Source organism: Perca fluviatilis, chromosome 10, assembly GCF_010015445.1.
Source record: "Perca fluviatilis chromosome 10, GENO_Pfluv_1.0, whole genome shotgun sequence".
NCBI classification, from domain to species: Eukaryota; Metazoa; Chordata; class Actinopteri; order Perciformes; family Percidae; genus Perca; species Perca fluviatilis.
In genome coordinates this window covers 17,323,390-17,346,935 of record NC_053121.1, presented here as the reverse complement: position 1 = coordinate 17,346,935, position 23,546 = coordinate 17,323,390, and the positions used below count along the sequence as shown (strand labels likewise).

Below are 23,546 nucleotides of genomic sequence, written 5' to 3'. Positions count from 1 at the left end.
CTGAGAGGGAGTTTTTCCTCGCCACTGTCGCACTGAATGCTTGCTCTTGGGGGAATTACTTGAATTGTTGGGTCTTTGTAAATTATAGAGTGTGGTCTAGACCTACTCTATCTGTAAAGTGTCTTGAGATAACCCTTGTTATGAATTGATACTATAAATAAATTGAATTGAATTTAATTGAATTGACAGCTGCAGTTCATATTCAAAAGGTGGATTTGTCTGCCCATGTATGCATCGCTTCTGAACCTCCTCGAAGATTTGAAGAACCTTCAAAGCAAACAAACAAAAGCAGCAGGTATTAGTGTAGGCATACACTGAACTGACACTGAGTATTTAGAATGAATAGAACAAGAAGAGATATTAATATTACCTTTGATTTATGAATGAGACCCACTCTGAAGAAACCAATATGCCCTGTTTCAATCTTAGTGCAGTCAACCACAGTCGATGCAATGTTCTCTTGGGAGGGTCAGTCACATAACACTCCATCAACCTAACCAAGAAAATACTGCAAAAAATAAAAAATCCAGTGCCTGTTGTATTTAATAAAACTCCATGAAGTCCAAAAGCAGGGGGCTCAGCAGGTGTCGCACTGGCTCCAGCTGCTTGATGGAGGAGATCCACAGAGACATGGTCGGTCCTGCGCCTGCTTCTTCACCCTGAAATAACCCATAATTCTTCAGTTGATTTGTGATCCTGTTGGCTCTGACGGAGGCTGCTGTCGCTCTTTGGTGAATTATCTTTCTGCGTTCCTGTAAGAACATTTATTTATTAATAAATTAATGCAGATAAGGGCACACTGGAAACTCACTTGTAAGCTTTGACGACTGCCTCGGGCCTGTTGCAAGCTGCCACCAGAACATAGACGGTGTCAGTAGGCATTCCACATATGCCACCATTTTTCATGATTTCTGCAGATTAAAGAAAAGGAAAACTAATATGTAACATGTAAACAACTGTGTTTTTTTTTTTTAATCAACATTGATCTCTTTAACAGATTCTCACCTGCAATCTGCTGGACCGATGTGGCCTTGCGGGCTTCACTTTAGCTTCACTAAAGGTTTTCCTAAGGGGGACTGGAAGGTGCTGTTGAAAATGTGTGCAAGGAAACAATAAAAACTGACAAGACCAATGATGATGGTGACTGTTATGTCATAACCATAAGGCAGTGCACCTACTGCATCGAGCAGGAAGCTAGTAAGAATGAGCTGGAAGGTGAGGGCGTAAGCAAACCAGGCGACATTTAGAAACACTGCTGCAGCTGTCACTAAACAGTTAAACAGCATGAAGCTAATGACATTGGAGTAGCCCATGATAGGAGAATGATAGGAGAGCGCTGTAGCCCTCTGGAAGTTTCAGCAGAGCAAAAAGTGGCAGCTAGTGTGTCCATGCCTCGGTAGAAGAGGACAAACATGCCAAGCTGGAAGACCCCAGCTGTCCACAGCCAAGGCACGTGACCGTCGGAGAGCTGGGGGACCACGCCTAACAGGGGACAGGCTAACACAGAGGCAGACAGCAAGTTCATCACCAGACCTGCTGACACCGCATCACTACACCCCTGGTTCTGCTCTGTTTTCATCTCAGCTTTTCTCTCGAGGCCCGTTCCTGGAGGCTCCACTTTACCATCAGTGATGGTGGACAGCAGACGTCCAAAACCAAAGTAAACACCCACAAGACAGACCAGAAAGTAGGTAGCAGCTGTGGCAGACTGACCAAAACCTGCAGCTGACAAACCGGCGATTTGATGGGCACATGCTAAGCTAATGCCGATAGCTATGAGAGCTAGAACTGCTTTTTTCACTATGACTACTACGCCGCCGATGAAGAGAAGGGCTAAGGCAAATGCTGCCAGGCCCGGGACCAGAGAGGGTCTCAGCTCTGTGGGCTGCAGCACCCCCTGTCCCACCAGGATGTATACCAGACCTGAACCACACCACAGGGCAGATATAGTCAGACACAGAGAGGAAAACATCTGGGCGTTGGACAGACTGCAACAGATACCTAAGAGACAAAGAGGAAACAGAGCAGAGGATTGAGAGTTTTACATCCAAATACAAATCAACCAATACTACAAATGAATGAGTTAAAGGAAACGTGTGATGACCATTCATCAAAACCAACCTGCATACGCTAAGAGGACTGCAATGATCAGCAGTAGAATCCCCAGTGCAGTATGGGGGATGAAGTCTTTTTCAGGTGAGCTGCCATAGTTAATTACCAAAAGCAGGAGAGAACCTATAAGCAAGAAAAAAAAGCACTATCTAGATGCACCTGCTGGTAATTAATAAAAAACGTAGGTACCACGTCATTTCTTTTTACATTTTGATGAAAATGAAAATGTGACTTCCCCCTATTTGTTAGCAAGATCAGGTCTCTGCCTAAAAGTATGGCTAACTGAGAAGTGTCTATGTTTCATTCATTTTTGTTGTATGATATGTTGTTTTATTCTTGGTTTCTGATGTGAAGCACTTTGGATACCTGCTGGTTGCTGTAAAGTGCTATATAAAGAAATGTTGATGGATTGATTAATTGATGTTTCTATTTAATCCTTTTCTCCCAACTGTGCTTAATAAAATACAAATAAGGATAAAACTGACATTCATATTATACTTAATGCACCTGCTAGTTTCTCATAATGTATGTGGCATAATCATTAATAAATGAATTAATCATGAATTCATTTATGACTGATACATTCATCTTTATCTATCAAATATTCCATGTAAATGTGTTAGGTATGGAAAGTTAGCTAAAGGTGAATGTTTCTCAATTCTCAAACACAGAAGATTAAATATATAACCCAGCAAAATGTCATTTAAATGTTCCCTTGGTACATCAGTTTTATTGTTCATTGAAAAACTGTTCCTGAGAGGAATGATTCAGCATTTTATCTTGAAAGCTGATCATGACAACCCCAAAGACTTCCTGGTTACCTGAGGGTGATGTCAGCCTTTTGGACAGCAGGCTGTGGGAGGAGACAGAGAGGCAGACAGACTATAAAGAGCCTGCTTCAGAGTTCAGTCAGGACACCTCTGCTGAACAGCCTGATCACACACAGCTAGGCTACCTACTGTACGTATTCAAGGTAAGATCCATCTACACTGTCTTCACTTCTGCTATCTAGACTTAATTAACCAATGCTTTCTCTTAATATTTTAGGGACAAACACAGGATGATTTTAGACCATAATGATTAAATGCAAAGCAGCACCGCAAAATTCACGAGGGAAATTGTGAAATGCTTAAAAACTGTCTGATACATACTAATTTTACAATATGTGTATTTCTACTGTGGAGTCTTGCACAGCAGACTTCAAACCTCTTCCTGTTACTTGTCTTTACTGGTATCAACAGTGTTACCTAGCAGCAGCAGCCCTCCTGTGACTCCTCTGTCCCCTGGCTCTGTACAACAGGTGGCTCAGGGATACACAGGTGGCTCAGGGATACACACTTTAGATAAATGTATGTGCTTTATGTGTGTGTTTTATAGGAACCATGGCAAAGCGTGTTGCAGTTATTCTCTCAGGCTGTGGAGTCTATGACGGCACAGAGATCCACGAGGCCTCCGCTGTCCTCGTCCATCTGAGTCGGGCTGGAGCAAAAGTAAGGGCAGAAAGAAAAGAAGACAAGTTAACTTATTATAGTGTATTCACCTGTTATTTAATGTCAAACTACTGGATCCATTCCAATTTAGAGGTACTTTCAGCTTTCATGTCTATGTTTCTGTCCATTAATTTTGCAACACAAGAGCATTGTCATAAAGCAGACCAACTAAGATGCAGATGGTCTTAATAACAACTCTGAAAATATCCCAAAGTCCTTAGCTACGTAGACTAAGTTTTACATGCTTCATTTCAGGTGCAGATGTTTGCTCCGAATGCAGATCAGATGCATGTTGTAAATCACTGTGAGGGGAAACCTACTGAGGAGAAAAGAAACATCCTGCAGGAAAGTGCTCGCATTGCAAGGGGTGACGTGACTGATCTGGCCAATTTAGATGTTTCAGCATTTGATGCCCTCATTATCCCAGGTTAGTCTGACCCAGCCATTACGTAATAAATGCCACAGAGTCAAATATTTTATATTGCTCTCTTTCACCTTTTTCACCTCCACTTTTATAATATTCTGAACAAATCCTGTGTGCTCTCATTCAGGGGGCTTTGGTGTGGCGAAGAACCTGAGTGACTGGGCAGTGAAGAATAAGGACTGCACCATCCAGCCACATTTAGAGAAGCTCATCAAGGCTTTCCACAAAGCCGGAAAGCCACTGGGCATGTGCTGCATCTCCCCCATCCTCGCTGCCAAAATCCTGCCTGGCTGTGAGCTCACTGTGGGACAGGACAAAGAGTGTGAAAAGTGTGTAAAATGGTTTCTCATCATCAGATGTCTATGGATATAAAAGAAATTCAATCTACAATTCTAACTTCTAACATCAATAACCTTCTCTTTTTGTCTTTAGGTGGCCGAATGCCCAGACAGCAGGCGCTGTGAAGGAGATGGGCTGCAAACACGTCAACACGGATGTGGAGAAAGCACACGTTGATGTCAAAAATAAGCTGGTCACCACCAGTGCATTCATGTGCAATGCTCCCTTTCACAGTGTTTTTGATGGAATAGGAGTCATGGTTAAAGAGACACTGAAACTGGCTTAAGAAGTCTCTAATTACATTCTGGATGTTTTTATGTATTTACTTTAAAACCAATTGGGATTTTCTTGACAAGCATAGCAAGTTATGGCATGTACTGTATCTGATGTTAATATGTCAATGTGTTTTGAGAAATTCAATAAAAGTTACCCAACAAATTTGCATTTTTTTCTCTATTAAAATAAAACAATGAAAATCACAAAAAAACATAAGAACTGTGGGATAAGCTTATCATATACTCATAGATACTGTATATTGTGTTTGTACCTAATATGGAAGATACTGAGTGACAGGGCAGATGATTCTTAGGCCAAGTTTCAAGACCTTGTCCCGTTAGAGATCCATGTGGCTTTTACCTCTATGTTAGCCGATCAGGACCAGCATGGAGCTGCATGAGAAGGGGCAATAAACATTTACCCTTACATGACTTAATGTTTAGATGATTTATATATATGACTTTGGCAATTGTTTTCCTTTTGTTTGTTAGTGAGGTTTAAATAATACCAACAAATCCAAAATCATTGAAATGGTAATTATAGGACAATTGGTCTCCCCACACCCAACCTTGCAGCACTAAACAACAAGTCCATTGAATGCATTGCAACCTCAACAGGACGAAGACAGCACCCACTCAACGATCACCTTACTTACTGCCCACCGGGTGTAGGTATACAGCACTGAGGTGCAGAAGGGCTGGCTTTGGGGAAAGCCATAACCGCCTTCAACAAAAGGCCTCGCTGAACAGGCCCAAGAGTGTAGCCTACTATTGTCCGTTGTTACTATGTGCTGGTGTACGTACTTTTGTTAAAATATTTACTCCTTATTCCTGAAATCTTCTTGTATGAAGTAGACTCCACAAGAATCAATAACTAACTATTAACTACTAACTCCAGAACAGGAAAACTTATTTTTTTAAGTTGTTAAAATAAGTACAGTGCTAAGCATAAGTGAATACACCCATGCTAAAGTTGACTAAAAAGAGGATTAAAAAAATCATCTTTTGGAAATTAATCTTAATGCCTTAATTAAAAAAATGAGGAAAAATCCAACCTTTATGGACACCAATTTTCTTTGTGAATGAGTAATGTATTGTAAATAGATAAATGTTCTTTGGAATTAAAATAGCCCTACATCATCACATACCCTTCACCATATCTAGAGATTGGCATGGTTTTATTTCAGTTAGCCTAATAGCTGGTTTGATTTGCATTGAGAGATGATGTTATGGAAAGTACCCCATGCCAATCTCTAGGTATGGTGAAGGGTATGTGATGATGTGGGGGGGGGGGGCTATTTTAATTCCAAAGGCCAAGGGAACTTTATCAGAATGCATAGTATCCTGGATCCATGAAATAACTGGCCTTTAAAAATAAAAATCTGCCTGCCTCTATAGGAATTTAACATAGGGGTGTACTAACTTATGCCCCCTGTATTTTAAGGAAGAACATTTATGTATTTATGATACATTATTTAATCACAAAGAAATTGGTGTCCTTAAAGGTTGGATTTTTCATCATTTTTTTTAATTAAGGCATTAAGATCAATTTCCAAAAGATGATTTTTTTATTCCTCTTTTTTAGTCAACTTTAGCATGGGTGTATTTGCTTATGCTTAGCACTGTAAGTATTCTGAATGTCACTGTGCTACACGTTTGTGCAACAAAGAAAAACAAAGTGGAACATTGCTTTGGCTAAGAAATAACACATTTATTGAGTCCAGTCAGATTATTTTATAGATTTAACCCTAAAACAAGTTGTGCCTAAATGTCTGAAGTGTTGAATTTAGGGGATTTTTCACCAAATCCTAATTACAAAAAATATACCTCCACTATTGGATCATGTCAGTACTTCATTGATTTACCTTTAGTAAAGATGTTTTCAATATTTGCAGAATTCAAGTGAACTGGGTTGAAGAATCACTGACTGACCAGTGTCATCATGTCTTTAATGATTTTTTATTTGTTTATTTTAAAGCAGTTTAAAACAGTCCAGTTAAATGTACAGTATACTTTATATGGCACAATACAATGTCTACACATTCTGATCATTAAAACAATATTTTATTAATTGACTAGTCACGGTTGAGACATTTAAATAATATATATTAAAGGTGCTCTAAGCGATGTTACGCATTTTTTAGGCTACAAAATGTTTTGTCACATACAGCAAACATCTCCTCACTATCCGCATGCTGCCGGTCCCCTAATCACACTGTAAAAAAACGCAGTCTCTGTAGACAGCCTAGGGTCCACACACACACCAACAAAAACAAAGACCGTGCAAACATACACAAACGTGTTCCAGTGTTCAGCCAATAACGGACAAGAAGGATTTGGGAGTGGGGGGGGGGGGTTAGTGCGCTGAAGCACAGAAGGGAGGGAACGGGATGAGGAGGAGGGAGGAGCGAGCTAGTCTGTGTTTTGTTTGAAAATACTTTGAACGTCAACAGGAAGTAACGTCACCCAACATCGCTTAGAGCACCTTTAAATACATGTTCTTGCAAGTAGAAAGAATTTTAAGGAAGTATTCATTTGGTTGTGTTGGAGAAATGATTGAACTGATCCGTTCCACAAACCAGCTCTGTCGCAGCAAATTTCCTGGGACGATCAGGATCCTAACGGCACCAAAAAGAATCAGGATCAATACACAGTGTGAGTCTTTGTAATTACAATCTGCATGGAATAAAGCTATGGATCTATATTAATGTTTGTCTCACCTGTATGGGATATGCACAGGTGGGAATATAACGGATCACAAACCCACAGCGCCTCCTCTGGGACCTGTTGGGCTCACTGGCATGGACGAGGAGGCCATCATGAATCTAAAAACAAATAATTCCCCTTGTATTGTACTCAAACCTTTTCATAACATTGTCATCTTTGACAAACAAGAAATAAACTCACAGACATCTGCCCAGCTAACAGAGGGCATAACATAGCTTCACCAGCCTGAACTAGCTCGTCTGGGATCTCCTGATTGACTGACAGCATGTTTCCAGAGCGGGTGGCTTGGCGATGGGGCAACATGCCAGCGAGGTGGCTACCTACAGGGCACAAAGATAAAAAGATCAACTGTGTCAGGTTGTTGATACTTTTATTCAACACTGATATAAATCACAGACCTGTTTTAAAGTCTTTGGTGGGGGTCAAGAAAAGCATTTAAGCTGCTTTTTTTTTTTTTTTTAGCTAAGTCCAACCAGGACAGCAGCTAAAGGCATAAACTTGTAAGAGAAGCAGAAATGAGTAACAAAGGTACCTGGTATGACCTGAAGGGCACCATTCTCTTGCACTGAGTCATCCAAAGCGAGCCACACAGAGAGAACAGGGCCACCAGCAATACCCCAATACCTGTGAACCAAACAATTACAGTGAGGCAAAACAAAACGAAGCAAAACAAAACCTATTAGTGTTTTTTTCAGAACGTGGATCTACCTCATATCCTGATGCCAGGCCACATATGGAAGTTCAGTTTTGGGTTCTCCTTCATTATTCCCCTGGATGTCAGGTTTGACTGTTGGGTATTTACAGATGAAGCGGGAGTCCAGCAAGATCACGTCAGCTCCCAGGATGGCTTTGACCACTTTTAGGATTTGAGGGTGTTTGGTCAGACCCTTCACCCATGGATACTGAATATGAACATTGTGGAGGCTGTACTGGGTGTAGTCTTCACCTGGAAACATACGGAATATACCCATTCACAACTCCATACATTTTCCTATTTAATGAAGTGTTATGTGGAACAACAAACAACGTACACACTTTGAACAAGAAATGTCAAGAAACGTCAATTTTGAGGATTACAAAAATGTACAGAAAAATAAGACTCACAGTCTATACTGTACACACTTGTGTTCTTTTTCATCCCTTCCCTCCTTCATCTTCAAGTGCTACTTACCTAATTCTTTCTCCAGCTCAGAAAAGGCACGTCTGGCTTCCTTCAGCTCAGTGTCATTCAACACAGGCAGCGCGGAGAGGAAGCCCTGCTGGTTGTAGATCTCTTGCTGTTCAGCCATGGATGTAGTCATCTTTGGTAGAAAGTTTCACTGTTGATCCCTCAAGCCTTCTGCTTCCGAAATGTTGTGGTGGAGGTGGAGGTTAGGGGGAAATAACAAATAGAAAAGCTTAAGTTTAAATAGTTTTCCATTAATCCATTTTTAAGAGAAGTTGAATTTTAGTTTATGCTGACATAAACAGAACGCATGCCTTGCCCAGCTGGCCTGATGGGAAAAACATTTAACCACATTAGTTGGGTCGCACTAAGCACCACCTTGTTCCTCCAAGACCAATATAACCCCAGCGGCTACACCTCAGACCCTGCGTAAACTGTGTCTCCATGTTAAGAGTCTCTTTGTGAACATGTAAGAGCTGTTGACTAAAACAGGTCAGGAAAAGACCAATACACTCAGCATAGTGGAAAAGGCAAAAGCTGATATATGCTTTAAATATACAGTAGGAGCTACACCTGTCAGTATTATATCTAACTTTTGCAGTATTACATTGTCTCCATACCTGTCTGCTGCTCAGACTTCTTCTTCTCTCTCTGTGAGTCCGGGCTCTGGATAGTAACAATCTCCTCTGAGGCAACGATTATATATTGCACAGTGAACCTTCAGGAAACTCCACCTCTTTTCTCAGCATCTTATACATATCCTAAAATAACATCACGTAGTCTTACAAGAAAACCCATGACACTGAAAAATAATTTAAAGGGAACATTCATGACTCTGTGACTCACACTGCCTTTGCATTGTGCAATCCAGGTGTGGTGGGGCATTCAAAGACATTGACTGACAAAAGTAACATTAAACCTTGCCTTTTTTAGGAGCTACGTGCCAGGTTGGCTTTTCTCCATTCAAAAGACGAACGTCATGTTTTTCCATCAGGAAACAGTTACTAAATGATTTATAGGACAAAAGGCTATTTTTGGAGCAGTTTTTCACTTTGAAATTAGACCAGACAGATCTGACCAAAACATCTTTAGTTCACAAGACCTTCCTCAGATTAACTTTCCCAATAATCACAACCTTATAGTCAACTTTTCTCTTCCTTGTCAGGAACTCAGAAAGTAAAAAGAACCGATGACTGATCACAGGACATGACATATTGTATTGTTATATTACAGAGTCCTACTGTTTCTGACCCCCTTCCCCCAATACTTTTCATGCAGTCCCTTACTTATTTACTAGGCACTTGTTTGATATATAAGGGAAGGAGGAAAATACTTAACAACATACAAACAAGTTGTCAACTTCATTTTCCTGCGTGGCCATGCATGTTTTAAATTATGAATATCAACTTTTGCCTTCTAGGAGATTTAGAGTCCCTTTGTTTAGATACAACAGACTTAAGAACTCTTTTATACATCAGTCTATCCTGTTGCTAAACCTAAATCAGTGTGCTGCCAATTAAGATCTGGATCCGAGGCTATCATGAAACATGTTTCTCTGCCATGGCTGTTGATATGTCTTTATCTTTGTACTACGTGTAATTGTTGTCTAGCTCTATGTATTTTTCTTTTTATTTCTTCTTTTGAGTGGAGCTGCTCGCGAACGCAAAATTAATTTCGGTGTGAACTGACAATAAAGTTGTATTGTATTGTATGGTTTGTGCATTTGATCAATAAAGCAATGACTAAATGAACACAAATTAAAAAAAAGTAATAGATTATTTCACAAAATTCCCTTCATGTTGTGTATATATACAAAAGGCAAGTTAATGAATGATTGACAGGAACCTTCCAAAGATTGCTAAGAACATATTGCTTAGAGGAAAACCCTGATTGCCCAGCAGCCACCTCTGTTGTGTAATGATATGTGTCAGTAGTTTCGGTTCAGATGTTGACCAGTGATCAGGAAACCGTTCAGCTTCCTTTAGTGTCGGAGCAAACATTAACTCAGCATCGCACTGCAGAGGAGACCGGCTGCTCCTTAACAGCTGTTGTGGGCGATACCCACCCAAATTCAGCTTCCTTGTTTGACTTTCTGGAGTCATTGACTTTTATTGTGTGGTTGTGGCTGTTTTAATGAGCTCAGACATTTGAGAGGAAATCATGTCACAGACTTCAAAATAATGCACCATATAAATAATAAATAAATAAACAATGTTTACATAGAGGCTGGGTAGCCTCCTCTGATGCAAAGACATTGAAGCAGGTAACAAACCACCAGCACGCTTAGACTATATCAGTTATTATTTATTTTATCATTTTGTCTTAATAGTTTAATGTCTTTGATAGTAATACAAAGTAAGCATTAACTAAGCATTTATTGGAAATAGATATATTAGAAGGAGATATATTAGATATATTAAATATACAGATACCAAACATGGCATCTATTTCTGTTATGATAAGTAATACACAGAAAAACACGGTAGACTATTATAATCTACAAACTAACCTTTCTTTATTATGAAGCCTAACAGGGCAAACAATGCATTTGACTGCAGATTTGCTCATGTTGGATTATTTCCATTAACATTAGCATTCATTAATCAAGTAAAAGTTATGTCAGTCAGTGTCAAGGACAACTAAAAATGGAAGGAGAAAATGTTACAGGGTTGAAAGTTATACATTTGGAACTTAATTTACTGTGTTTGATCTTGTTTTTTTTCGCCGACCCTCAGTCTGACTCTTTGTCCCTGTTTGGGTGTTTGGGGCAGAGTGGGTGGTGCTGTTTTCTTTTCTCTCCACTTTGTGTTCTCTTGTCTCCACCTGCTGGCTGCTGCTCATTATTGCAGCGGTGAATAAGCACAGGGTCCTTGTTTTGAGGCGTTTTCTTCAACAACAGCCGCTGCAGCATCTGTTTGTCAGACCTCTCCCGACGGAAGTCATCCTCATACACCTTGAGCTGTAGAACCACAGGCAGTAAAATCAGAAAAGAAAACATGAGATTCCAGTGACACATCTTTAAGAAATGCAAGGAGCAGCTCAAAGTGGATTCATAACATATTTTGTCAAAACAGGTTATTTTACTGTAAACCCTTGGAGGAGATGTGGAGCTGTGCAAATATCTTTGTTTATTTAAATAAGGCCAGACACTCACATATTTCACCATATTTAACTTATATTCTCCAATCCAGCATTTGATGTGATAAACAAAACAAAAAATGCAGTAATGCATGAATTATTAGTTGCCTAAGCACACACTTTTTTTGTTGGTTTTGGGTCAAGATTATACCACAGATACTATATGTTTAAGTGTGAATGTGCATGTGTATGTCTGTCTGTGTGAGTGTGTGATTTTGACAGAGTGTGCATTTTTGTGTACAGTATGTGCACAGACAATCCAAAACACTACCTGCTCTTGCAGTAGTGCCACCTGTTGGCGTGTCTCCTCCCTCTTCTTCCTTAGCCTCCGGTTCTCCTGCAGTGTGTGTTTGTGGTCGTTGTGCTCTGTCTGATATTCGGCTTCATAAATCTGGGTCTGCTAACACAAGACATCAATATCTTGTGATCTGCAGATACTTCTTATTTCACTGTGAGCTAATTTCAGAACAGCACAGAGCCACCACTTGGTGGTGCAGTTCACCATCTAATTCAAGTTTTACGCATTAACCAAATCTTTCCCTGGCAACAGCGAGTTGACATCAGTTCTGCTCTCATCACATCAGAAATGGTAAAATGTTTTTGACGAATTGCTGAAGAGAGCATCTCACCTGACATTGCAGCGCCTCCAGCTGTTCTTTTAGATCCTGTACTTCTCTCAGTGCTCCCAGTGGGGTACTACTTCTCGGGCTTTTTCCCTTCAGCCCTGCCTCTTGGCTGGAAGAATCTGGGAACAAGGAGGATGAGGGGTTGTATCCAGAGACGTGACTAGATGACAGGTTGGCACCTACTGGCGTATTAGTGGTGGGGCTCGACACAGGGCCGCGTATCACAGCACTGAAGCTGCCCTTTAATAAAGACATAAGACAAATTGATTAAGCATGCTCAAGTCATATATCAGAGCATATCCCACTGACAGGTATAATACCTGTTTGGCAGGTGTGCAGTCTCTGTCTGGGTGGTGCATTCTGCTTTCCACCACTCTGATGTATTCATGCAGCTCCTGGTTCTTCTTCAGCTCTTGCATCAACGCCTGCTCATAGTACTCCTTTGCACTCTGCAACCCCAAACACAGCACTAAACCTCACACATGTAAACCACATCTATTATCTTCTACCATCTATACCTCCTACACCAAAACCCACCCACCGTTTAGTAATTCCCCCATATGCTGTATCTACACAGTGTTGTTGTGTGTTTACCTGCTGGTGCTCGACTTTGAGCAGCAGTCTGTTGTTGAGCTGTTTGATGGCAGTGTTCTCCAGCTCCAATGTCTCCAGTCTGTGCTGGAGACCCAACGTGGCACTGCGGTACACCTGGTCCCAGTCCTCATTCAGCTTCATCAGCTGTGACACATCACCATCATCATCATCGTCATCATCATCATCATCATCATCATCATCATCATCATCATCATCATCATCATTATCATCATCATCATCCTCATCATCACATAATCATCAGTGCCATGGCCTCCCCTGCAGCCACTGATTAGCATTATTCGTTCCATCATTACTGTTGTCATTCTCAGTCTTTCCTCGCAACAGCATGGGCATCAGAATGTGGATTTAGGTCAGTGAGGTGAGACACTACACTCTTCACACAATACTTGCACGCTCTCTAAATACATTAGAGTTTACATCAGTTGAGAGAATAATTTTCCCTCTGTCTCTTTCTCTTTTTATTAAGCAGCAGCTAATTAAAATCCAGAAGCAAAGGTTGTATAACTTTAATGATGATTCTTTAGCAGCAGTTTTCAGACAACGCCCACAGTCCTCTGGTTTTCAGAGAGAACTAGATGTAATTGCCAACATCAGCAATACAAATGTGGACCTGTAGAGAATCTGCACCAGATAAAGGTGACGTTGTACCTCTTTGTTGACTCTGCGGAGCTCAGTGTTCTTGTTGAGCAGCAGCAGTTTCTCCTGGTCAGTGGAGGTGACAGTCATACTCTCAGTGATCAGAGTGACCTGCTCCTCAGTGGACAGCAGCCTGCCACCCATGGGACTCACATCCTCTGTCCTGCACACACACACACACACACACACACACACACACACACACACACACACACACACACACACACACACACACACAGATACAGAGAATATATGCCATAAATAAAGTCATGATGAAGAACATTAGCAGAGGATTTCCATTAATAAGCAAACACGTGCACACAAAAGAACGTCAGAGTACTTTTGAACACCCACTTGCTTAGAGTGCACTTACAGAGAATTGAATCGGAGCTATTATGCACACCCACGCACACACATGCATGCATGCACAGTCACAATATGCACCTCAGACACACACACACACACACACACACACACACACACACACACACACACACACACACACACACACACACACACACACACACACACACACACACACACACACACACACAGTGGTGCATTTCTCTGCATCTAGAGTCCTAGCCAATCAACATTAGATGTGTTTGCATATCGATAGCCTCTGGAAACTAAAAAAAATAGCTGACAGGGAGGCAGCAGAGAGCTAAAGCCTTGGGGAATCTGCTCATGGAAAAACATACAACCCTGCATGCAGCCCCCAGGCCTTCTTCACACAAACATACTGTATGACTGCTGTAACCTTAGAGAGCTGAGTACTACAAAGAATCACAAGCTGCGATCACCTCTCATCCCCCTTAAGGCTAAACTCCCTCGCAAACACACGCTTTTATCCACTTACGTACAGTGTCCTGCAATGTGAAAACCGGTGTTACACAATTTTAGAGAGTTGTATTCAAGGCAGTACAAATGAGAAGATGCAGGTCTATTTATTGCCAAAATAATATATAAGGAGCTAATTTTTTCAAGTTATATATTCAAGATACTGATTTTGTATGAAAACGTTGTATTGTCAGGATTAACAGTTTTCAATACACATAGGCCAGTGTTTGATGATGGGAATATGAGATTAGAAAATGATTTGCCTTCAAGCTTAAAGTAAAATTTCTATATTTTGGGAACTATGCATACTTTCTTTTTTGCTGAAAGCTAAATGAAAAGATTTATACCAGCTTAGCTTATCATATAGACAGAAACAGAGGGGCTAGCTGAACTGACTCTTTCAAAAGAATGCCTCCACCAAACAAAATAATAAATATACAATAAAAATAATAAAAAATAAAATAATTGACCTTCTGGATATAAAATGACATCACTTCATAATTTTATCCTATTAGACATTGTTTAAATGTTGTCATAATAAGCGTAGGAATTCTTGAGTTATAACCAAAAATGCGTTTTGTGAGGTTACAGTGACCCTGCCGTTTGACCTCCAAATCCATAATCAGCTCATCCTTGAGTTCAACTGAGGTGCTGGTAGGTGGATTTTGTTACCTTTGGACGGACTCAGGCTAGCTTTTCCAGCTTCCCCCAGATTCTAGACTTTAGCTAACTGGCTGCAGCTTTATATTTTGTATTTACAGACATGAGAGTTGCATCAATCTTCTATATTTTTTTTAGATTGCCATTTTAAAACAAGGACAACAGATGAAAATTGGCCTACTGAGCTAACTCTGGCTCATTTACAGTTACTATTAACTTTGCTGTTGATTAATGACCACTGTCCCTGTCAAATAAACAAATAAATTATATGAAATTAAATATAACTCTTGGTAAGAAGCGTATTTCCCCAAATGTTGAACCTTCTTTGAGAACTTCTAAAAGCCCCTGGATAATGTTAACAATGCGTTGTTATCAAGCTCAGAACAAGGGGATTTTTCTTATTTCCTGAAACGATGATTCTTTCTAGAAAGATATCCTAGAGCAAGGTCATATTCTTCACAAAATACATAGATATTTTCAAAAGATACATTGAAGTTTGTGTGAAACCTACATAGTTTCATCAGATAATCAAAAAGGGTTATTATATGAAAGGAAAGTTTACCCAGAGTCAAAATATTTGTCCAAATCTGTACTCTGTACCACCTGTCATCAAGTTCAATAACAAGGCAGGAAAGAGTTTTAGTGAAGGCTGTTTATGGCCACTGATGGGTGAATTATGCACACAGAACAAACAGTTCTGCAGTTTGGGAAGCGTAAAATGAATTGAAGCCTAGTATGAGCACAAAATGCTAACATACCGATGTCCGATATCATGTCTTGGCAAGTCAGCCCTGTGTATTCAGCCAACCTATTGGGACCACACCATGCTCCATGTCTCTCTGATCCAGAGCCTTCTCCTCTTTCGGCTTCTCTGACAGCCGATACACTGTACACTGTCTGACCCAGTTACACAAAGTTTTCAATCGTATGCAGCCTTGGAAGGACACCAAAATGCCACTGCTTCCAGCAGCAATATGGTAACTCACTGTCATGATAAAGAGAGAGATAATGTCTTGGTGGCAACCTTGACAAATATCTCTCTAGATATGTCTCTGTGTGTAACTGGTCACTGGCCAAAGTTGGATCCCCTTTCAGAGGAGAGAAGTGTGCAGTTTCACTGTTTCAACATGGTTATTTTAAGGCAGACTAATCATTTGTGTAGGTTGAGTGGTCACGGTATTTACCAAGTGTTCCCACATTAAGAACCCCGACTATTAGTCACATATAAAAGAACCATAATATACAAAAGCAATTCCAGGTGGCGTTATATAATTCATTTTGGTAGCATTTTTTACAACATGATGGAGTGTTGTGAAATAATAAACTTAAATCTTTATGACCTCATGGGAAACTCCGCAGTCACTCTTTATTCCTCCTCTCATTGAACTTAATTTAACTATCTCTAAAAAACGTGATAAGAAATATAATTTATCCATACTGTGGATTTCAAACAGTCTCTAGAATTTAATACATTACAGATAATGGTCCGAGTATCTATTCCAATCCATCACTTTGGCTCAATAAGTCTCAAACTGTATATTTAAGGAAGTTTGGTAAAATCGTGGGACGATTACAGAAATCCTTGTACAATATAATACATACTATAATAAATACATATCTTATATTACTTTCTCTATACTGTTAAACATTTGTTGACAGTCAGAGGTGTTGATTTAACTTTATGCTATTATCTAAGATTGTGGAGTTGTTTTATTGAATTGTTACAGATTATACTATAATATGTTCCTGTTTTTGTGTCCACCCCTGTATGAAAAATTGCGAAACACACATACCATAATTCTTCAGTTGATTTGTGATGTTGTTGGCTCTGAGGGAGGCTGCTGTCGCTCTTTGGTGAAATATCTTTCTGCGTTCCTGCCACTGCTGAGGATGATAATGATGAGGAAGACGACAAAGACAGTACATCTCCATCCATAATCGATCAAATCTTTAAAACTTCTAAACTTCTTCTGAAGTCTTGAGAGAAAATTAAAACGCTGCCTACACACGGGGTGATGTTTCTCTGCTGACGACGTGGTGGAAAGTAAATAGTGTCGTCAGAATTGATACGTAGCAAAAGAGGAAGTAGCCGAGACCAAGAGCCACATGATGCAAATGTATGAGAATAGGAAGTGACACTGACAACTGTTGCAGCTTTAGGCCTATGTTAAAGAGGGCCTGTCCCACTGTGGTTAAATGTATTGTACTTGTTGTTCTCTGATTGTACATTATTCAAAATGTTTACACAGTTGACATGTTGTTTTGACAGCATTCGGAGAATAGGAAACTCCACTCGGGGAGGGGAAGTTTGTGTGTTTGTGTGTGTGTGTGTGTTGTGTATTTATGCTTGTGCCTGTGTGTTAGGAGACTGCTGCCTGTTTGTCTTGTGTTTTTAAATGAGCAATTCAGGAAAGAGCTAATAGCGGGGGAGCAGAATAGATATGCATAATTGCAGAACATGTAATTGATAATAATGGTAACACATACATTTATTCATGACAAATAATGATAGGGTCAGGCTAATTGCATTCACCAGTCTGCTCATTACTGGGATTGAGAGAAGTGGGCTGCAGCAGGTTAATTAGGAAATCACATGTTCATCCAAGGGACAATCGAGTAAATTAAAGGATTTTGTAATTATGTTCCTCTTAGTCAGGCTAAGCTGTCTTTTATTAACACTAAGGAAATTAATTTGCCAACCTCGTTTGCTACACGTTCTCCTCCAAAAACTCCAACGGAGTCCAAGAGATTCGAGGCCATTTGAAATATGTACCGCGTGGCAAGAAGAAGAGCTGCAGTTCAGTGGCTCAGATGTAAATATCCTGCTCTATAGCTGATTAAGATCTATCATAGCTTATGTCGAGAGTTTAAATGTAAATAGACGCAAATATACTGCACCTTTAACAGTAAAACTTGTCAGCATCACTACAGTATTGTAGTGAAATGGACTGTATATAGTATACAGTCCATTTCACTGGGGACCAGGCAATATTCTGTTTAGTCAAATAAATACAGAGAGACACAAAAAGTGAGTTGGCTATTCACATAAAAAACTATTAAACTAGCCAGTTACATGAAGGAAGGAACAAGACGAGGAACAAAGCCCTTTGGGATACATTTTAGGCTCAGTCTTGTGGGCAAAATGTTTGGAATGACAACACTAGAGTCTACAGCAGTGCTCGTGACTCTGTATGGTTGTACTTAGCCACAGTGCTGCTAATGTCAGCATGCTAACATGGTCTGAGTGACAATGATAACGTACTGATGTTTAGCAGGTATAATATTTACCATGTACACCATCTTGGTTTAGCGTGTTAGCATGCTAACATTTGCTAATTAGCACTTAACACAAAATACAACTGAGGCTGATTGGAATTTGATTAGTTTTGCAGGTATTTGGTCAAAAAAGTAGTATTGGACAAAATCTCATTTTGACCTGATGATGGAGCTGTGAAAAGTCAGGGATCACCAAAGTGATTGAAATTCTCCTTAAGGGGGACAAAATGTTTCATGGCAATCCATCCCATAGTTGTTGACACATTTCCCTTAAAACCACAAATGTGAACCTCAAGGTGATTCTAACTAACTAACTAACTAACTAACTAACTAACTAACTAACTAACTAACTAACTAAGCAGTACTTTGAAGGATAATATAGTCATTAATAAATAGTTTCCATTAAATTACTGACCCTGGTACCTCAACATAACAGTAGATTATGGCAAACAGCCTTCACACTGTTGGGAAAAAATAAACCATGATTTAGAGTGTTGTTATGTACTGTGGTATCCAGAGGGCCAAGTCAAAGTTGCTGTCATTTTACCATCTGATGCATCACCATGAGATAAAAGCGGGAGAGGCAACAAAATGTGTCAGTGCTGCCCAGTAGCTCTGACTTGCTCCAGTGATTCCATTCACATGCCTGTGCCATCTATCATGGACGGCAGTCAGCATATTGCTGTGCCAAGCAGAGGCTTTGCTGGGAGGCCCAACGAAGGAGTAGCGATGCAGTGCCTTTATTGACCCAAGCCTCTGTCAAAGCCAAGGACAAATGGGGTGCTGCTCCACTGTGGGATTGATTTTTAGTCTAACAGGATATCTTGGAGAGGAATAGAGAGTGTCCCATGGAGTGAGGATGACTGAGAGGTGGATAGTTCTCCTGGGTAACTGCCACTCCTGTATGTGCCTGAGCGGAATTCCTCAACAGCAGCTTAAAGGAGAACGTCTGGGTTATTGAACTGGATTGGACGAAATTGAGCTCGTTGACACCTGTTCTCTTTGCAGAGCCACTCTTACTGTAACAGTTGCTTTACCTGTTTAGTCTCCAGCTGCAATAGCCTGACCGACTCAAATAGGGTCAAGGATTGAACTTGATCCACTGTTACAGGTTCAGTGACTGATCTCTGTATGTCTCAACTAAGCTCTCTCAAAAATAAATGAGCACTGTTGTGTGTGTGTGTGTGTGTGTGTGTGTGTGTGTGTGTGTGTGTTGCATGACTGTTGGTGAATGTGAGAGTGGAAGTAGGCTCTGCAGATGTTTAGTCAAAACGTAACAATGCATTAAGGTGTCCTATGGGTGGTTTAAGTGATTCATTGGCTAGAACACATGCAAGCTTGCATTCACTCATGCCCACATGCATCCAAGGAAACACACACTCCAAGTACTGAATTAGTGCGCTACAACTCTTGGGACCAGTGCAGCAGAATTGCTTATATTAAACTGTTCTGACTAGCAAGTCAAGGGAAGTCTGTAAATAGTAAATTCCATGTAGATCCACAAATAGCAGATTCCCGAAAAGTTATATCCTATGCAGGCACATTGTCACATTAATTATATTTTGAACATATAAAATAAAATAGATTTGCGTGCATCATATAAAAATGCAAGAAGCAAGAGAGAGAGCGTGAGATAAGGCATAAAACATGTGTCCTTCAAAGAAGATGAATGTGCTTTCATGCAGACCGAAGCAACTCAAGGACATTTTGAATGCAGAACCTGTCAATAATATAAAATGCTTTTATTTCTTCATTTTAATTGTGCGTCTGATAGAACACTTGGCCTTTCCCTGCTGGTAATAATAGCATGAAAAGAAAAGCAACTGCTGTGTAAAAGCTCAAACCAAATGTGTGCTGTTTCCACTGATTTAAAATTCTCCTGAGTGGTCAGGGTATCTCAGTTGCTTGCAGCAGTTCATCAGAGGTTCTGTGCTGGGTGGCAACAGTATGAAAACAAACAGAGAATCGATTAAGTGGGCAGTGTCACTGGAAATTAGAAGATAGTTCAACGGACAAAGAGAGCAACACTTCTAAATTGCTATTGATCACATATAATGATGCACTGTGTAACACATCTAAAGGTATTAGCCCACAACAACAACATTTACACAGACCTTTGTCGATTTACAGATATGAAAAAGATTGCGGAAAAGTCAGAGACAAAAGAGACTAAAATATGTTGTTAGAGATAAAGCTTGAAGTGTCGACAGGCAGGCAGGTATAAGGTCTGAAAGAGAGGGATCGGCTATTGTTTTGAACTATTCAGAACAAGCCCCTCCAGTTTAGGACAATAACGACCAGAGACATTGGGCGCATACGAGCTTCAAAGGGGAACTCCATTGATTTAACATATCAGAGTCCATTTACAGGTCTTGAAAAGGACTTCTGCATGTGCAAAAATTGTATAAAGCCTTTTGTTGCTCCAGAGGAAGCTGTGCAAAATGTTATGCCTCAAGTGATGTCACTGAAGTCTTCATTGGTTAGGGACAAAAACTTCAAGTTTGAAAATGAAAGAAATCTGTTAGTGTGGAGTTAAGTGAGCTTACGAGACTTCACTTTTCATGTACACTTGAGGCTAGCGGTTGAGGCTACATTAGCAGTTACAAGCATAACACAACGGAATCTCCAAACTGAATCTTTGGCGTTGCGGGTAGGCAGCAAGGAATTGACAAGAAAAAATAATACATGGAATAAAATAGATGATATCTTTGGTTCGATTTTGATCTTTTTTTGTTTTTTAAATGTCCATCCTGAGTGTGACAGTGTTATGTGAGTGCAATACTAAATTGGTGGAGTACTCTTTTAAAGGATCAGGTTGATGATATTTAATATTTTCCTTATTGTCAACAAATCCCATTAAAGACCAACATTTACAATATATTGATCCTAACAAGTATTTTCTGTGTAGCCCAAGTCTGATATAGCACATTTATATGTTCCATAAAGCTGTTACAAACACATCAATGAGACACATTGTTGCACTGGGTAATACTGTATGTCCCTGCCATAACGTTAATATGATGACATTGGTTTAGTTTGAGTCAACTGCACATGCGTATTAATCTTAACCTAAAAATAGTCCCTAATAAACACACTATTTACTAGGGGTGGTACGGTTCACAAAACCCACGGTTCGGTTCGTATCACGGTTTTAGGGTCACAGTTTTCGGTTCTGTACGGTTCTTGTTATTTTTTCTTTTAATCTTTAACACTCCAGAAATATACTTCAGCATATGATATATAGCTTAACTATCCACAATGTAGGATACAGTATTAAATAATTATATTGTTATATCATGTAATCATGCACAAACTGACTTGACTTTAAGCACATTATTGGGACCATCTCTGAGGAAAGCTAGGTGAAATTTGATACAGTAAGAGGGAAGACATTGATGATTTCAACAAGCTTTTCATTTATTTGGCAAAAAAAGGAGAATGTGTATTGCCATCTACAGGAACTTATGTGCCTTTTTAGCACATGAAGATTGAAAAATTACAGAATATCAATTGAAATAACTTGCATTTATCAAAGTGCCAACTTCAGTGTAGCGCTTACAAAAAAGAAAAAGAGAGGAACTCTTAAAGTTCCGTCTTTTGAATAACTCATAACAGTTTCCATTGTTAGTTAATTTCCTATCCTGCCCTGGGCTGGGACTAGCCTGGGTAAACCCTGACGACCTTCCGGCAAATTTGAGATTTGCTCTGCAGGTCAGTCTGGCGAAGAGCCCATTCAAACCCATTTCCAATGTCCTCAAAATTGAGGCACCAATCACAAACGCTGAGGCGGGCTTAACACCAATCACAACCGTTGAGGCGGGTTTTACGCGACGAGGATAGCGCAGCGACGGCGAGCAGCTTTTTGTTTACATTTAACATGACGGCTACCGAAGCCGTGCTTCACCATGCCCAGGGCTCGGTAGGTCAGTCTGACATATGCCGATTTTATACCGGTCAATGCTATAATTAACTGACAACAGAAGTTATACGAGTTACAGTTCTCAAGGACGCACGCACACACGGACAGAGACACAGTCTCTTTTTCCTTTCTCTCAACTTCTCCGCCGTGTGTGGCGCGTACCCGCTCGCGGTGTGAAGCGCGTGTCCGCGCTATTCTTGCACATGTAAGGAGCCTCGTGAATTAACCTGCAACATATTAGCTGTTTTGAAATTCTTCAGCGTGTGTACAGAAGATAACAAGTTAGCAATATGTAACACCTGCAAGGAGACAGTAGGGCGTGGAGGGACCACACCAAGAACAGAACCACATTTTTTTTGTTGGATATTGGATGTGAAAAGCGTCACCCGGATCGTTGGTCTGATTGGTTGAAGGACTATCCAATCAGCCCAGAGGCATTTGAGTGGCATCCGTTGGTGATGCCCCTCTGGAAATGAACTGTCAATGAACCTTTCCCAGACCCACTCTCAGTTACAACTGAGAAGGGTCTGGTGTTAACCAGGCTAGGCTGGGACACACATTCATACGGTTTGATAAAGTACTTATTGGACTTTAACTTATCATTGCACTTACAATATCGAGTGTAGCTGTCAGGTCCTCCTGTAGGCTAAGTCTCATCTCAGTTTTTTCCGGCATCCACCGTGTGTGTTTGTGTGTTTGTATGCATGTTTGTGTGTGCGTTTGTGTGTGTGTGCGCGCGTCAGTCGCGGGGAGAACTGAGCAGCCTCGCCGCTGCAGAGACCCGACAGGATTGAAACTGCAGCCGCTTCAGCGACTTTAGACTGAAACGTTACAGCGTACATTGATGTTAAAATGTATACATGTTGGCAGGACGGTCTGAAATGTTTTGCACGGTCTTTCGCTTTACGTTTAGTTGGAAACTTGTCCACACCTCTTCTTTCGCGCGAAAGGGAAACAAATGGTGCGTTCATGCCACCTGGGAATAACCATAGACAGTATATAAGAATGGACCAACAGATCCCGTTGGACGGAGACCAGTGAAGGATACTAGAAGCACTTTTCCGGTGAGCGCTGAGCGTTACTGCGCAGCCTCCAACTGAGAGAGAGGACGTAAATGTGACGTGAGCAACCTGTCTGAAAGTTGGAAGTCTTCTGGTAGCTGTGCCAAGAGAAATCTCAATCATGCCGAATCTTGCAGAGACGGAGAGCGTAGGTATATGTAAGGAGATATCATGGGCACAGGCTAATTATTGCTAACTAAAATGCTAGTTAACATTAGTAATTAAACCTAAACATCTAATGTA

General features: G+C 40.4%; 3 protein-coding genes across 5 annotated transcripts; 1 reads left to right on the top strand and 2 right to left on the bottom strand.

The window, feature by feature from the left end:
• The first annotated feature begins 2,976 nt into the window (after positions 1-2,976).
• Positions 2,977-4,795, top strand: LOC120566998 (glutamine amidotransferase-like class 1 domain-containing protein 3A, mitochondrial). Its single transcript, XM_039813765.1, has 5 exons — positions 2,977-3,085; positions 3,490-3,602; positions 3,858-4,029; positions 4,154-4,355; positions 4,459-4,795. Exons 2-5 carry the CDS (start codon positions 3,495-3,497, stop codon positions 4,649-4,651), a joined length of 675 nt encoding a protein of 224 aa, XP_039669699.1. The 5' UTR covers positions 2,977-3,085; positions 3,490-3,494; the 3' UTR covers positions 4,652-4,795.
• A 2,251-nt stretch (positions 4,796-7,046) lies between these two features.
• On the bottom strand, positions 7,047-9,241 carry zgc:174917 (uncharacterized protein LOC565650 homolog). Of its 2 annotated transcripts, none has more exons than XM_039813889.1 (7): positions 9,153-9,241; positions 8,539-8,706; positions 8,076-8,313; positions 7,900-7,991; positions 7,548-7,687; positions 7,361-7,465; positions 7,047-7,258 (listed from the first exon to the last, which is right to left on the bottom strand). In XM_039813889.1, the coding sequence occupies exons 2-7, from the start codon at positions 8,666-8,668 to the stop codon at positions 7,172-7,174; spliced, it is 792 nt and encodes a 263-aa protein (XP_039669823.1). In that variant the 5' UTR covers positions 8,669-8,706; positions 9,153-9,241; the 3' UTR covers positions 7,047-7,171. The 2 variants fall into 2 exon arrangements, with proteins under 2 accessions (XP_039669823.1, XP_039669824.1); XM_039813890.1 differs by having other exon boundaries at positions 8,539-8,709; positions 9,153-9,209.
• Positions 9,242-11,030: 1,789 nt separating this feature from the next.
• On the bottom strand, positions 11,031-17,101 carry si:ch211-153b23.7. 2 transcript variants are annotated; one of them, XM_039812541.1, is made up of 7 exons: positions 16,841-17,101; positions 13,560-13,710; positions 12,891-13,034; positions 12,617-12,745; positions 12,300-12,536; positions 11,942-12,070; positions 11,031-11,491 (listed from the first exon to the last, which is right to left on the bottom strand). In XM_039812541.1, exons 1-7 carry the CDS (start codon positions 16,981-16,983, stop codon positions 11,264-11,266), a joined length of 1,161 nt encoding a protein of 386 aa, XP_039668475.1. In that variant the 5' UTR covers positions 16,984-17,101; the 3' UTR covers positions 11,031-11,263. The 2 variants fall into 2 exon arrangements, with proteins under 2 accessions (XP_039668475.1, XP_039668476.1); XM_039812542.1 differs by having other exon boundaries at positions 11,942-12,067; positions 16,841-17,100.
• Positions 17,102-23,546: the final 6,445 nt, after the last annotated feature.

What these genes read in the sequence shown, in the direction of transcription:
- LOC120566998 (XM_039813765.1), top strand. Translation starts at nt 3,495, where the DNA reads ATGGCAAAGCGTGTTGCAGTTATTCTCTCAGGCTGTGGAGTCTATGAC. An exon ending in TGAGTCGGGCTGGAGCAAAA is followed by an intron (nt 3,603 to 3,857) that starts GTAAGGGCAGAA and finishes GCTTCATTTCAG; the next exon opens with GTGCAGATGTTTGCTCCGAA. An exon ending in CAGGACAAAGAGTGTGAAAA is followed by an intron (nt 4,356 to 4,458) that starts GTGTGTAAAATG and finishes TTTTGTCTTTAG; the next exon opens with GTGGCCGAATGCCCAGACAG.
- si:ch211-153b23.7 (XM_039812541.1), bottom strand. Translation starts at nt 16,983, where the DNA reads ATGGATGGAGATGTACTGTCTTTGTCGTCTTCCTCATCATTATCATCC. An exon ending in TCCGCAGAGTCAACAAAGAG is followed by an intron (nt 13,035 to 13,559) that starts GTACAACGTCAC and finishes GATGTGTCACAG; the next exon opens with CTGATGAAGCTGAATGAGGA. An exon ending in TGGAGGCGCTGCAATGTCAG is followed by an intron (nt 12,071 to 12,299) that starts GTGAGATGCTCT and finishes GTCTTGTGTTAG; the next exon opens with CAGACCCAGATTTATGAAGC.
- zgc:174917 (XM_039813889.1), bottom strand. Translation starts at nt 8,668, where the DNA reads ATGACTACATCCATGGCTGAACAGCAAGAGATCTACAACCAGCAGGGC. An exon ending in TGAGCTGGAGAAAGAATTAG is followed by an intron (nt 8,314 to 8,538) that starts GTAAGTAGCACT and finishes GTATGTTTCCAG; the next exon opens with GTGAAGACTACACCCAGTAC. An exon ending in TGCCCTTCAGGTCATACCAG is followed by an intron (nt 7,688 to 7,899) that starts GTACCTTTGTTA and finishes TGTGCCCTGTAG; the next exon opens with GTAGCCACCTCGCTGGCATG.